The sequence below is a fragment of the Centroberyx gerrardi genome, chromosome 9 (genome assembly GCF_048128805.1).
Source record: "Centroberyx gerrardi isolate f3 chromosome 9, fCenGer3.hap1.cur.20231027, whole genome shotgun sequence".
NCBI classification, from domain to species: Eukaryota; Metazoa; Chordata; class Actinopteri; order Beryciformes; family Berycidae; genus Centroberyx; species Centroberyx gerrardi.
The window spans coordinates 14,047,285-14,061,471 of record NC_136005.1 but is presented as its reverse complement, the minus strand read 5'-3'; the positions used below and the strand labels follow the sequence as shown (position 1 = coordinate 14,061,471).

Sequence of the window (14,187 nt, the reverse complement as noted above, 5' to 3'; positions counted from 1 at the left end):
CACCCCCAGTCTCTAACCTCTGCACAGCTCTTGCTGACTCCATCTTCTTAGGGTAGGAGGATGGAGTCAGTAGATAGAGTCTGTATGAGAAACTCTATCCCCTTCATCTTTAAAAGACTTAACTTCTCTGCTCCATCTGAGGTGATTCAAGCACTCTATCTCCAAACTCATGAATACATAATAACAGGGTGGTGCTCATTGAATGCCAAGGACTTGCCAATACGTATTTGAATAGTTCCAGCTATTTACTGCATATTTTGACTCATCCCACGGTTAGGATTCTAGAGAACTATTAGGTGGTTATTTGATATGAACGGAGGCTCTGCTTGAACCCCTTTTTGCTGATGATGGGTTTGCACAGAATACATTAGACACCTAGAGACTACACTCTGCAGCAGTATGCAGTCAGTCTCTGCACAACACTGCCAGGTTGACCATAAAGCACCAAATAATATGATTCCCAATGCAAAGGCCTGTGAGGGAGATATTACTTCTCATTGAGCACCATTGAAACATACATATACAAAAATAATGGGATTTTACAGATCAAGCTAAAATGATAGGATCCAATGCACATGTGTGGTAACATGCATACAGTACATGCAGGTGCATGTGAAGATGCACACTTGCCAGTAGATTTTCCATTCTAGTTTTTTCAGTAAACACTATACAAGACTCTTGCCCTCTTGATTTGAAAATGTATGATAAAGATTAACATATGTACAGAGTTGGCTTCTTACTTTGAGTAACTTCTAGTCTTTGTAAATTGAACATTTATTGGGATGCCTTCATCCCAAAGTTTAAGAGTTCATGCTGTATAGGTAGGACATACATGAGATGTATTATATATTTTGTAATCCTTGACATTGAAATCCTTGTGGTTGTTTATAGTAACGTCGAGTGACCCATCAAATTCTACTGTTCTACTGTAATTCTACTGTGAAGGTCTCTTTCGAATCAATGATATCCAGTGATAAACAGAGCTTTTACTGTCTCACCCCATCATATCATGGCTTACAGTAGATATTGCACTGAGGCATGCCTACTCCCTGAGCTCTCCCAACAAATTATGAAGGTCGTTTACGTCCAGTTTCAGTTCACTTGCCTATTTTGGGCTGTAAGTGACAGTGGGGAGGCTGGCTGACCAGCGGGGGAAGAAGTTAAATGGGTTCTCATCAGGACCCCGATGTATTTGCAGGGAAAAATGCAAATGTGACGGAGACCTTGACTACATGGAACAAAGGTCACAATGAAACTGAGCCAGAGAGTTGTGATGTCCTGGGAAGGATTCAATGCCCTAAACACAAAGGGCTGAATGCTGCCATAACTTGGAACAATAGATGCCTCTCCAGACAGCTTTGTAACTTTTTGTAAAAGTTCTTTAATTAGAATTAGATCGTGAGAAGGTGATTTGAATAATTCAGCTGTAAAATCTTTCATTTGTGATCAAGAAATTATTCAGTATTTTCCCATGATATAGGGTGTTTTGGGATTTCCTCATACAGTGACAAAATTGTTTCTTCAGATATTAATAAAAGAGTCTTCAGCACATCAAAATGTTTAAAATGGTTTTGGTAGTGTAAAATTAATCAATATTATCAAAATGTGTGACAACAAAATGTGTCACTTTTGGACCTTGCACTATATAAGACGTACTTTGCAATACTATACAACAACTGTACCACCAACCAACCAACAGAAACTAGGGGGATTAAAGCCAGTCCCCCCATAACTACAAAGGGACATAACTAGGAGGTGAGAAAAAACTCTTCCTACTATTTAATATACTATTAAATACTATTCCATTTTCAAGGCATATCTCTTGATTTGTGGGTTTTGCCTTGGGCTCCCCCACAATCGATTCAGATTCAGCTTTTGCACTGTTGGAACTAGCTTCCACTGGTTCTAACAGTGTTGCTCTCCTGCCCTCTGTTGGCTACAGATGGTACTGAATTACATTTTATTACCAGAGTAAAGTAGGACTTGACCTCCCTGACATTTAAAACTAATAGGCGATTTATTCCATTTCCCCAAAGGCAGTGGGAAGGGAAGGATTAGGTTTTGGATTAATCATTTCTGCTTATTAAAGGAGGGCTGACCTGGGTCCATTTGTATTTGAAAGTTAAAGTTAATTCTGTGTACTTTCCTGTGAGTGGCAACTTAAATGACACTATCTGAATTGTCCTGACGCAGCAAGCCCCACCCATCTACTACTCTATGCAGGTTAAAACAAACGGTGAGAATTGGAGAAAGAAGGAGCCACCCTTATTACCTCATTTAGTGTTTGTGCTCACCTTCTCTGGATACTGCGACAACATTTCTGAATCTGAATATGTAGGCCTAGTTTATGAACCCTCAATATGTTCATGGACTACTTTCACATCTGTTTAGCTTCCTTTCTGCATTTTAAAAATGTAAACAATTGATGGGATTTTTCATTGTCCTTTGCTGACTTCATCCTGTAAAATATAGAAACCATTGTGTTTGGAAAATGTTCTAGACTTGTTTTGTATTGTACTGTTTTATAAAATGAAGCACACTGTTTATAAAGCATGTAACTGCTGTGACTTTGTCTTCACTGTCCTCTGTGCCCTTCTTTCTAGTAATCATCTGTGCATTCAGTCTTTATGATGGCTGTCAGAAGCCGAGAGTCTGCAAAAGCACCTGTTCCATCTGTGACTGTGAGGAGAAGATTTTATGTGGTTGTTGATTTTGTTTTGACTAAATCTTGTTGTAGATTATCTCTTCTCACAGGGGTTTGTCCTGTATGAAGTTCAATTTTCATTTTAAAATCAATCAAATCAGTTGGATGGATGGATGGATGTGCTATCCACATTACACTCCCAGACATAATTCACTGGATACTGTTCATAGGAACTGTAACTGACATACAGGATAAATAAATACCGATGTACAGGTATTAGGTTTTTACTTAACCAGTTCTTGTCCTCACATTAGTTGATGTGGGCATTGGATATACTGTACGAGGAAGTAACCTGCATTGACTTTGATAATGCACAGCTTATTTGTTCACCCCTTCCAGATTTTATATTTTATAATTGTAATTATAGCCTATATTTATCATACACTCACAGAGTTAAATAAATGCAGAATTACAAAGATAAATAAAAATGTGAGCAATAATTTTGAAAAACCATGCACTCCTTGCTGTGTTGGTTGGCTCTACTAGACCCTGGCCATTTAACCATATACATATAATGAATTGAGCCATAACCAGTGTAACTTATGAGCCTAAACTAAGCCCTGGTGTTATTTTACTGGTTAAGTGATTTTATACTGTACCATTCTGGTAAATGGTAAAGGCGAGACAAATAAAAACCACTTTCCCACAAGGGACAATGATGCACTTCAGAAACCTCTGAAAGAGGAAGTACAGATGAACAGAGGTGGTGAGCACCCAAAACCCTTTAGTTTATCAAAATTAGTTTCAGTTTTGTACGTTGAATTGATAGATGCTTAAAATATTTTCTTTTGCTACAGGTGAATTGAAGAGCCCATGTATAGATTTATTAATTTATTTACAATAAATTATCGCTGCTATTTAGCACTTAGTTTAAGTGGCCTAAAAATATTCAGAATTGGGCCAGATATCTGAATACATTTTGGATTGTATGGACATCTGAAGAATTTGGGGTGCTTAGCCTTGGATGGACTACACAGAGTCCTGAAAGCTGCTTTGATGTAGATGTCAACTCAGAGTAATGAGGTTGAATTTGTTCTAATTGGAGCACCCCCTGCCTGACTTGAGTGGTTGTGCATCATGTTTGTTGCTCTCCTTAAACTATGTTACTTCCCCCTGGTGAGTGGACCTGACACCAAGTTCTACCATTTGCATTCAAATTAGTAACCACCAGCCAACAGAAGCTTTGCTGAAACACTGAGTGGAATATAATTTGGAGAAATGACCAAATCCCTCTTGACTAGACCTCACTGTGAGGGAAAGCTAGTTTGTCAGGCTTTGACTAGACCTAAACTCAAAGTGATTAACCAGAACTCTCTCTGAGTTGGAGGTGATTGTGACCATCTCTGCAGAGGTGGTGTTAGGTGATAGGTAACCTTTGAAGAGGGATTAACATGTTATGTTTTACCAGCACTTCGCATAAAGGTTGTGTCATCAACCACAGACACAACATTGTCATTAGTTCTGGGGGTCTTCCGTGCATACCTAACACCTGACATGTTTAGTCTGTTAATGTGGAGGAGACAGCAGTGGTAAAATACAGACTGGATTGAAATAGTAGAAAGTCTTTCTTTCAAGTGGTTAGGTGAGAAAATAATCCTAGAATATATGCTTTAACAAGCAGCTACTCTACTTCTGTTCCTCACAAGATGTTTCAGGCTATGTGATGGGAAACTTGATGGGTGAATGATGTGATGTAATGTGGTGTGTGTATGTGTGTGTGTGTGTGTGCGTGTATTAAGCTTTATATGTGTGGGTGGTAATCACACATTTTGTGTTACCATGGTGTCGAATAGTGGTAGCCTAAAAGGTATTGTAGTGGTTAGCAAAGGCTGAACAAACAATGAACCTGTGGTCCATTTCTCTCACTTATCGTGACAAATTCATCAGAACATCACTGTTTTCTCTTTGCATGTCAGTTGCTACTGAACAGACGTTGAAACCGCTCATTCACATGCAATTGTTTTTCCCAGTCACTCAGGAAATAAAATATAAGAATGAAAATTCAAAAGTTGTTTTCATTTTTTTGAATTGTAAAAAAAAAGAGATAGAGAGAGAGAGAGAGAGAGAGAGAGAGAGAGAGAGAGAGAGAGAGAGAGAGAGAGAGCTAGCCTGATTGGTTGAGGCCTGGATCTTCTCTCAGACCATTTCTGATAGCTGATAGCTGAAAAGGTATTATGACATTTTCGCCAAGAAAGTTGCCTTCCCCAGCTTTGACTGCACTGGCTAACATTTGCCAGGTGTAGCTAGCTAGCTAGCTAACTAACTACTATAGGCTGATATTGAACGGCTAAACAAGCTACAGTATGTCTCTAGCACTGTTGCTGAATATTGACCAGAAAACACAACTGTCTTCAGAAATGTATGGAAGGATTGGGAAAGGGGAGACGAGGCGGCTTCTCACGGCAGACGTTTTTGAAGGGTCTTTTTTTTTATTATTATGTGTCTAATATAATTTTATGTATGCTTCCAGTCTGTATGTAGTATTTTTATTTAAAAAAAAAATCGAACGTAGGCTACCTTTGACATTAACCAACGCACTCTTTACAACACATTTAACTTCAGCCTACCTCCGGTCGGCCCAGTGCAAAACAACACACTCCAGCATCAGGACAGTACAGACCAGCAGGAGACCAGACCAGTCCCAGTCCAGCAGCAGAACATAAATACTGTAAGTGTTGTGGTTTCTGGGATTTGTGATGTTCAGCATTTATATGACCATAGGCAGCATGGTCAGCCACCAGCCCGGTACAGTGCTCTATGCTGTGGCAGGTTAGGGTTATTTTAGTTCCAAATTAGCAAACAAATGATACAGCATATACCCATAAATGATTATCACAAATGAATACCATTAGTGTATATACCATTCCCTCTCAGGGTGGGTCTCAATTTGAAAAAGACTTAGGACTCACTTCGATCCCTGCTGGTGAGTAGGCTTTTTGAAGTAGTCGGCTTTGAATTCAGTGAAAATGAAACTGAATAATATCAGTGAAAAATGGCACACTTTGATGAGAATTTGACATTTATTTTTTTTCTTACCAGTCTCATGCCTAAATGATATCCCTCTGGTCCAAAAGTGAATCAACAACAAACATAAAGCAATTAAACAAGTATCAAAAACCTGAAATTTGAGATCGCAGCTCTGTCCCCTACATGGAGATGTGGTCAACACAAGTAGGCGTGCTGAGGTGGGATCACTGACTTGGTCCCCTTATTATAGCCTACTATCATATTCATAAACCACAGCTGAACACCTACTCAACACCTACTCTGAAAGAGAATGTACATGCAATAAGTGATGAAGTAGCTTTAACGTTAAAATACCAGCAGTATTCTTTGACTATAAAGTTAGGGGATTTTGTTGGGGTTACTTTACAGTTAGTCAGCCTCAGACACCTGTCAGTCGGTCAGTGTGTCAACTTTAGAGGAGGGTTCCCACGGGCCTTGAAAATGAATAGATGGTGTTGAAAGCACTTGATTTCTTTTTTTTATTAAAATGTAGCACATATCCAAATTCCTTGGGACTAACACTTTACATCCTGAGGAAAACCCTATGATGGATATTTGCGTTAACAGTAGTTTTAAAATGAATGATTTCACCACGGTTTCTTCACTTGACAAGATGATAAGTAAAAAATGGTGTCTAAAATTGATCAATGTCATGTCTTATCCCAGAACATGCCAATTTTGAGTCCTTGAATTTCACCAAACAAGGCCTTGAGAGTCATTGAAAAGTCCTTGAATTTGATGTCCATGTGAGTGCGGGAACCCTGTTAGAACCTAATTTCTATAGTCGACAGTCAGTCAGACATATTTTGACTTGGCGGAGAGGAGCTTCTAGAGCCGACCTTGTGAGGCAGAGCGGCACGGGACCGGGACAAGGCGCCCGGGACCTGCTGCTCCTGCTCCTCGTCTGAGGCGCCTCTCTGAGGAATGGGCCTGAGCAGGGGGGCTCCGGGCCAGGAGGACCGGCTGGGCAGGAGGTTTGGAGGAAGGAGAATGGGAGAGAGGAGGCCAGAGCCAGTACTACCAGGCGTGTTTATGTATGAATAGCCTCTCATGGTATGGAGGGCATATGCAGGGATGAAGGCAGGGTGAGGATGACCAGGCTGGACTGTGGGCTGCTGCTGGTGGCTCGGCAGAAGAGAAGGGTCTCTGTCACCCCAGTAGAACTCCCTCTGCAGGGGCTGGGTGCCGATGGGCTGGGTGCTGTTGCGGGCGTGGAGTTGGAAGTGGTTACTCTGGTGGGTGGTGTGGGCTGCAGGGTGGACCAGGCCAAAGTGGAGCTTGATAGCCAGTAGTTCAGCACTAAGCCTGGCGTTTTCTTCTTTCAGGGCCACGAAATGCGACTCCAGCACGTAGTCGCTCATCCTCCTCTTCTCCCGTGAGCGTTTGGCTGCCTCGTTGTTCTTGCGACGTTTCTCCCAGTAGATGGCGTCCTTCTTCTCCTCAGGTATGAACTCTCTTTTGCGGCGGAGTCCCTGCAGCATCAGCTCCTTCTCCACATTCACGAGATGGCTGTCTTGACTTCTACGAAGGGGTAGCGACAGCGACTCCATGATGGATGAAACAGATGGGTAACAACCAACAGAGACCTGAAGTCAACAGGAGACGAGGAGAGGAGAATGTGGTTATTTTTATTGTTCCGGAGGCTGAGTGATACAGGTGCTGCTGCCTTTTTTTGATGGTAGCCTGTTATCTGTTTTAGCCTACTTCTTACCTTGTCTTGCGCAGTGAGGATTGGAATCTGTGAGGCTGTTGCTGAGAATTTCTTTTACTTGTCTTACGACACTCTCAGATGTTTGAGTTTTCAGCTGTCACGTCTGGAAAAACATGAAATATTAGTTACTTTCCATTTCCAATTGTTGATACCTTCTATAAGAGCAGTATTACAACAATTTAATTGGTGTTGAATTGTGTTGAACAGACAGTTATCGATAGATTATGGGAATGTTTATTCTATTTACCTTGATTAGTGCCTTGTTCTCCAGTAAATATACCCACTTTTGTTTGAACATATTAGCCTTGTATGGCAACCTGTTCATCTGACACAGTCTCCTGCCTGTCTAGCACAAACCCAGTTACTTGTCAGTCAGGCAGCTCATATTTACTGCTATTGATATATATTTTTTTCTTTGAAAAGCTACAGACGTCGGTCCATGCTGCTGTCTCACCTCGTTACCACTAACCTCCTCCACTCCTCTAGCCGCCCACCTGACCCAACCTCACCGCCCACCTGTCTAGACAGCATGAGTTAGTGGGATTGGAAACACATAGTAGGCCAAGAAGAAGGTGGGCTATACTGTGTGTTAATACAAATGCTATTATGTGCAATTATTTACAATAATGGAGTTACATGCAGCAACAAACATACTACTGCAGCCTATTCCAAACAGGAGCTGTTTGGCTGATCTGCATCGGATTGTTTTTATTAGATCATGTGCTTTTCAAATGGCTTAAGAGCTCACTTTGGCATACATAATATAATAGATTAGTCTGGCCAGGGGTGTGCTGTGCTGATGTCACTCATGCAACCTCTTTCTAAATATGATACAGGAACTTCTCTGCCACTCTTCCCTTTTTCGCAGATATGAACTCATTCTCAGTGCAAGATATCTCAAAGTAAATGAAAAACGCATGGTAAAAATGAATGAATATAGGCTACTGTATGTGTATTGAAAATTTGTATTTTTCACAGGATTACTTTGTTTTCTGTGACATTTTAGAGTAATAGAATATGACATATGCTGTTGTATCCAGCATTCAGTTCTATGGAGTTGACAGGTGATTGATTGAACATTTCACCATCAGCATGGACTCAGTTCAGATTTAAAAAAAAAGAAACAATACTTTGAGTTGACTTAGAGAATGTTGCTTCTTTCTCTTTGATGGACTTGTCCACTTCGCCCTGTGCACTATGCACTCACCACTTCCCCCTTCTTCTCCTCTCCTTCTCTTTCATCTACTCATCTCACTTCATTCTTACACATTGTGGGGAAGAAGAAGGTCACTGAGGGAGTGAGCGAGGGTTTGTCCATGTCGCCGCATATGGAGCACAAGGCATAAACAAACAGGAAAATGCATTTGCTAAGCAAACTGAGAAGAGTGCTGGCAGCTTCTATTGAATTCTCTTTCATTGGGGTGGGTTGGTGGGTGGTTTGATGGGAAGCTGTGCAAGAAGGAAGAAAGCTATGTCGAAACCACAGCTAGGCCCCTGTATATCACACACACAAACACACAGTATCTCACACATACTCATCCATTCACGCCCCCCACCCCCTCTTTTTCCACACACACACGCATACTATGCTTTCCTCACACCTTATTCTCTCAAACAACAACACTGCATGTCCTGAGGCCACTTTTAATCAGACGTCACACTTTATATTGGCAGTTGCATTTGACACTTCATAGATACGCTGCAAAATAAATTGTCACTCAGGATTTCACACACAAACAACTTGCATACTCTTTAAGCACAAAGCGTAACTTCTTCATAAGATATTACCTCAAAAAATGAACATACAGCGTCCTGTTTAGTTGTAAGTTCTTGTTTTTATAAATATGTAGACTGCAGCAGTTTCAAATGTATTTGCATATATTCGATTGGAATATTTTCTTTTGCAAAAACTTGAACACTTTGTTACAGTGGGATTCACAAAAGGATTCATGATGATTTGGTATAGTAAATGCAGCTTTGAGGTGAATGATGTACATCATTTTTACAGTCACCCTTTGATGTGCCAGTCAGAGTGAGGCAGGGGCATCAAAATATAGCTTAACTGAGAATACAAAAGAGAGCAGGCGCTGTTTGTGTGGTGGTGGGTACACCTATCTAGGGTTTAAAAATATTCAAGCCTACACCCAATGAGAGGCTCAAGGCTTTATGTGTGTGTGTGTGTGTGTGTGTGTGTGTGTGTGTGTGCACCCATGTGTATGCATGTATGTGAAACAAGGACTATGCTGTTTGCGTTGTGTACACTGTGCTAGTGAACCCAAAAAAAGCAACAGCAGGAAGAGAGGAAGACAATGAGACAGGGAGAGACAGAGAAAGAGAAAATAAAAAAAAAGAGAAGGTTCCTGAGTGAAATCTCTCTCGAGACCGACCCCGCTCACTACTCCAGTGCACATTTGCACCTGTTTCTTATTGACAAACTAATTATAGCCAACCTGCTTTTTAGTAAGGAACTCTCAAACTTCTTCTTTTGGCGCTTATCCGTTTTCTCATGCTGTACCATCTGTTGTTATGTTGCTCCATGCCAGTAATTGTAGAATCGTTCTCATCGCTACCTACTAGAAGTAAAATTGGTTGGCCCTTATTCTGTGGCTTTTCACCTCAATTTATATGTAGATGTCTCTCGTAAACTGCCACTGTGGAAATTAGGGTGAATGAATACGCTCTTGGGGACCTGGGGAATAGAGACTTTGCCACAGTGCTTGGCTTGACTTGCCCGTTAACGTACAAATTCCTTGAAGGGCAATGTTCGTAAGTCATAGGATCAGGCCTCAACACCGTCCCTCCCTACACTGTTTGTATATTGTAGTTGAAATGCTCCATAAATGTCACACTCAGTTTTGTTGTTTTATGTCCGACTGTATGTGCAGGACCCGCATATTTATAGAGTCCACAAATTAAACTGTAATCAAAGTATTTATAGCATCTTGAAAAATGTGTTCCAGAGAGGAGAAAATGCTGCTCAGCCTTTTTTTTTTTTTTTTGATTTTATGGTATAGTGAGGGATGGTGGACATTATCTTTTCCTTCTTAAGTCCTCTAATTCTGTCTTTTTTTTTTTTTGCTAATACAAAAATAGATGTAATGCTCCTTCACTGAGTAGTTTCCCCTTTGATTTCCATAGTGAAATTAGATTATAGGGACTTGGGGCACCCCGGTGGCTCACCGAGTAGAGCGTGTACCGTATAAGGCTCAGTCCTTCCTGCAGCGAGGTTCGAATCCAGCCCGCGGCCATTTGCCGCATGTCCTCCCCTCTCTCTCTCTCCCATACCTTCCTGTCTCTCTCTAACACTATCTCTATCAATAAAGCATAAAATGCCTTAAAAAAAAAAAGATTAAAGAAACTCCCCGAAACTATATAATATTTGTGGTTACATAGTGGAGGAGGGTGATGATTTATACTTTCTTTGAAACCTCGGGAAGTGGACTTGAAGCCGTTCATAAATTAATTCATATTCCACACTGTTTGACACCCTACACCCTAAAATCCCTTTGAGATGTGTCGAAACCACTTGATATCAGCTTTTCTGGCAAGAATGTGAGAATTAATGAGATTTCACTTGAAAAATATTGTCCCCTTACTAGCTACTCTTATCTTAAAGCAGCTATTTGATCAGCATAATATGAAATGTTGAACATACAGTATTTCCGCCCCTGATATAATTCAACCCAAGAAGGTTGATGATTTAGATTATACTACATAAAATCCACCTGACACATCTCTCTATCTTTTCACTTTTTGTGTTTCAGAGCAATGGGAGGATTTTTGTTAAGATTTTCTCAGAACTTATCTGTATTTACTTATTTCTTGAATCCCTGCATAGTTGAACTTTTAGAAGGGTTCTACTTTACAATACGGTTTCATGTCTAATAATATACACTTTCATGTAACTATGAAAAAGGGTAAAGTTATACTAACTTTCATAGAGTGTAGAACAAGGACTGATTTTTGTTATTGACAAGTTAAAAACTTTTCAGACTTCTGAAACTTTAGAAGAACAGATTGGCACACTTTGCAGCACATTTGCTACTGCTGTAGCCAGCAGAATAATAAACACGGAAAGAAACACACAATTCCTCATACTGCATTTGCTGCAGATCAGAATCTCAGACTTCATACAGTGCTATCACTGAAATGTACAGAGATTGATAAATATGAGATCCAAAAAATATGTTTCCCTTTGAAGGATTTAAATAACAGAAACGTTAGTGTTTAGGCCAAGAATGACGTGTCAAGTATGATTTCCTTTCGGATCGTTAAGGCAGTAGAATTTGGACAATCTGAGACAATCATGTGTCTAATTTGAAATATCTCAAAATAAAGGACCAGTAGAATCTGCAAATGATCGAGTTCACATTGGTAACATAGCATCTATAAATCCCCTTGAATATTTACTGTAAGGAGGCCTTTTTACGAATGAAACACACTGTGTACGACACTGATATTTTCAACATCAGAAACATTTCCCCTTCCTCAAACAAATATAGCCGAATACCAAGTAACATTTTGAGGTAGTGTATCCTGAATACATCATATACTAAAACAATATGAACAACTGAAATACTCAATGTCTTGGCCAACATATCAAAAATAGTGACTCCAAGAGTTTGGTCTGATGGCCGTCAATTTCAGAACGTACATAAGCCTCACCATACAGATTTGTGCCATCGAGCTTTGCTCAGCATGAGATACAAGAGTGTATGGATAAGACCAGCTGTCCTTTGGCCATTAACACCTCAGTCATTTCCTCCACTTACTCCATTTAGCTGCTTTTTACCGTTCTTTGTCTAATCACTTTTGTTGTGAAAATAAGCACAGGGCCTTACCTTCAGCTGCCAAACTGTTGTGTGTGCAGCAAGTCCACCTTAGATGCCACTGAGGCGTCAACCACCTCATTCACGAAGAATAGCCCAACACTAATCTACAACCCAGAGGCAGTGAACTCTCCTTTGAGATTATATCACGCGATCGATGCACTTACAAGGAGAGGGAGAGGGGGGCTCATAATGTCCTGTTGCTCTCAGTCCTACCTTCTCCTCTCCTCGCCTCTCTTCCTCTCTCTTTCCTTTCTCTCTCTCTCTCTCTCTCTCTCACTGTTGTTTTGTTATCTTTGCCTCTCTGTCTGTCTGTCCGTCCACCTCCTCATGCAGATCCCCTGTGTTGTGAGGTCTTGTTATGTGCAAAGCGCCTTTTTCTCTCTGTCCCCCCTTGATGCTGATGTGGTGGTGGTGGCTTACCCACATCATGCGATTGTCTGTGCAGTGTTTTGTTGTGTTGTGCGCTGTAGCTGGATCATGATGTCTTGTGTAGTATCATAGTTCGTAGCATCCTGGCTTCATCTACACTTTATATTTTACATTTTAGGCATTTTAGCCGATGCTCCTATGCAGAAAACAACTTAAATGCAGCAGTAAGGAGTACAAGAATTGAAGCCACAGGCAATGGATGCAACAAGAACTCCTGTGTCCTTCGAATATTTAAGCGTAATAGAGAAGTGCATGAAAATGTTCAGCATGAGTGTTAAATAAATCTTTGGCACCTCAGTCACCCTCTGATTCACAGAAAAGGCGAAGTGCTCGTGACTTATCTGTGTAGATGTGTAAGTTGGGAGGGGACTACTTGTTTCTACCTTTAATTTCTTCTTCTCCTCTCTTACTATGCCTTTTAGGAAAGCAGATTGCAAGGTTTCTTGTTCCTCAGACATAGATTTGTGATGGTAGTTTACATAATCACATGCTTTTGTATAGATAATATCAGCTATCACTATTGCTACACAACTAATTGTGAGATTTTTCTATGCTGCCTCTCTTTCATCTGCATGCTTGTGGCTTAACAAGAAACAAATGTAGAATTATAGTGGCAGTAAATGTTAGTAGTACCGCCTAGGAGGAAGTGCATGGGCCGCACTACGTATGAGAGAGCAACGCAATCTACTTACAGTATATTCTCTAATATTAGGCCTTACAGCGCCAATGGACTAAGGCTGGGGAGACGTCGTCAATCACAGCAAAATACTTAAACTTTCCAATACTTTACTGTGATTTTTTTTTTTAAACTTTCTGTGCATATAGGCCTATGTCCCACCATCTGGCACCAAAGTAGGCCGAAACAACCATAAGAAGTATTTGTTAAAACTATTTGACCCGATTTGGTGGACTGACTCTTTATAGCACCTACGTATTGCCAGCTATATGAATGAGTGTTTCTCATAATTGCACAGTGTTAATGTTGGTTTTCAAATAAAGATGAGCCATGAATTCAGAAACATTATTAGACATAACAGTCTACAACTTTGTTACCAAATACAACATTTTGTATAAAAATGTGTCTTACTTTAAGCTCAACATAAATGTTACATGAATAGACGAACATAATCTTTGTTTTCTGTATTGATTGCCTATTAATTTTGAATTGATTGGCCTATGACAAATCACAGTTGGAGTTTTTTTCTAAAAAATATTTACATTCAAATCCTGTCATTTATTAGGGGTCCAAGCACGTAGTGCTGGAAACCTATTGTATTTGCTGGAATTCTTCTTCTTTCTTTCTTTCTTTCTTTCTTTCTTTCTTTCTTTTTCTCTGCTAAAAGTGTCTGCAGCTCAGAAACCGTATACAGCAGCCATATGTGGCAGGTACTGAGGCAAGGCAGCCCATGCACATTGGCCAGATGGTGGTGCTATAACAAGCAACTTTACGTTTTGGCCAATAACTTCTGAACTGTGTGGCCTAGACTGAAAATTCTTGTGTCCCT

At 40.4% G+C, this 14,187-nt stretch overlaps 1 protein-coding gene across 1 annotated transcript in view; it reads right to left on the bottom strand.

Annotated features, from left to right (window-relative positions):
- Nucleotides 1-5,750: 5,750 nt before the first annotated feature.
- The window catches only part of LOC139929162 (uncharacterized), a 383,413-nt gene continuing 374,976 nt past the window's right edge, over nt 5,751-14,187 (bottom strand). The window contains exons 2-4 of the mRNA XM_078285594.1: nt 12,263-12,484; nt 7,422-7,524; nt 5,751-7,296 (exon numbers count right to left, since the gene is read on the bottom strand). Of these exons, the coding sequence (XP_078141720.1) occupies nt 6,502-7,260 (759 nt within the window). The 5' untranslated portion in view covers nt 7,261-7,296; nt 7,422-7,524; nt 12,263-12,484 and the 3' untranslated portion in view covers nt 5,751-6,501. The remainder of the gene's footprint in view (nt 7,297-7,421; nt 7,525-12,262; nt 12,485-14,187) is intronic.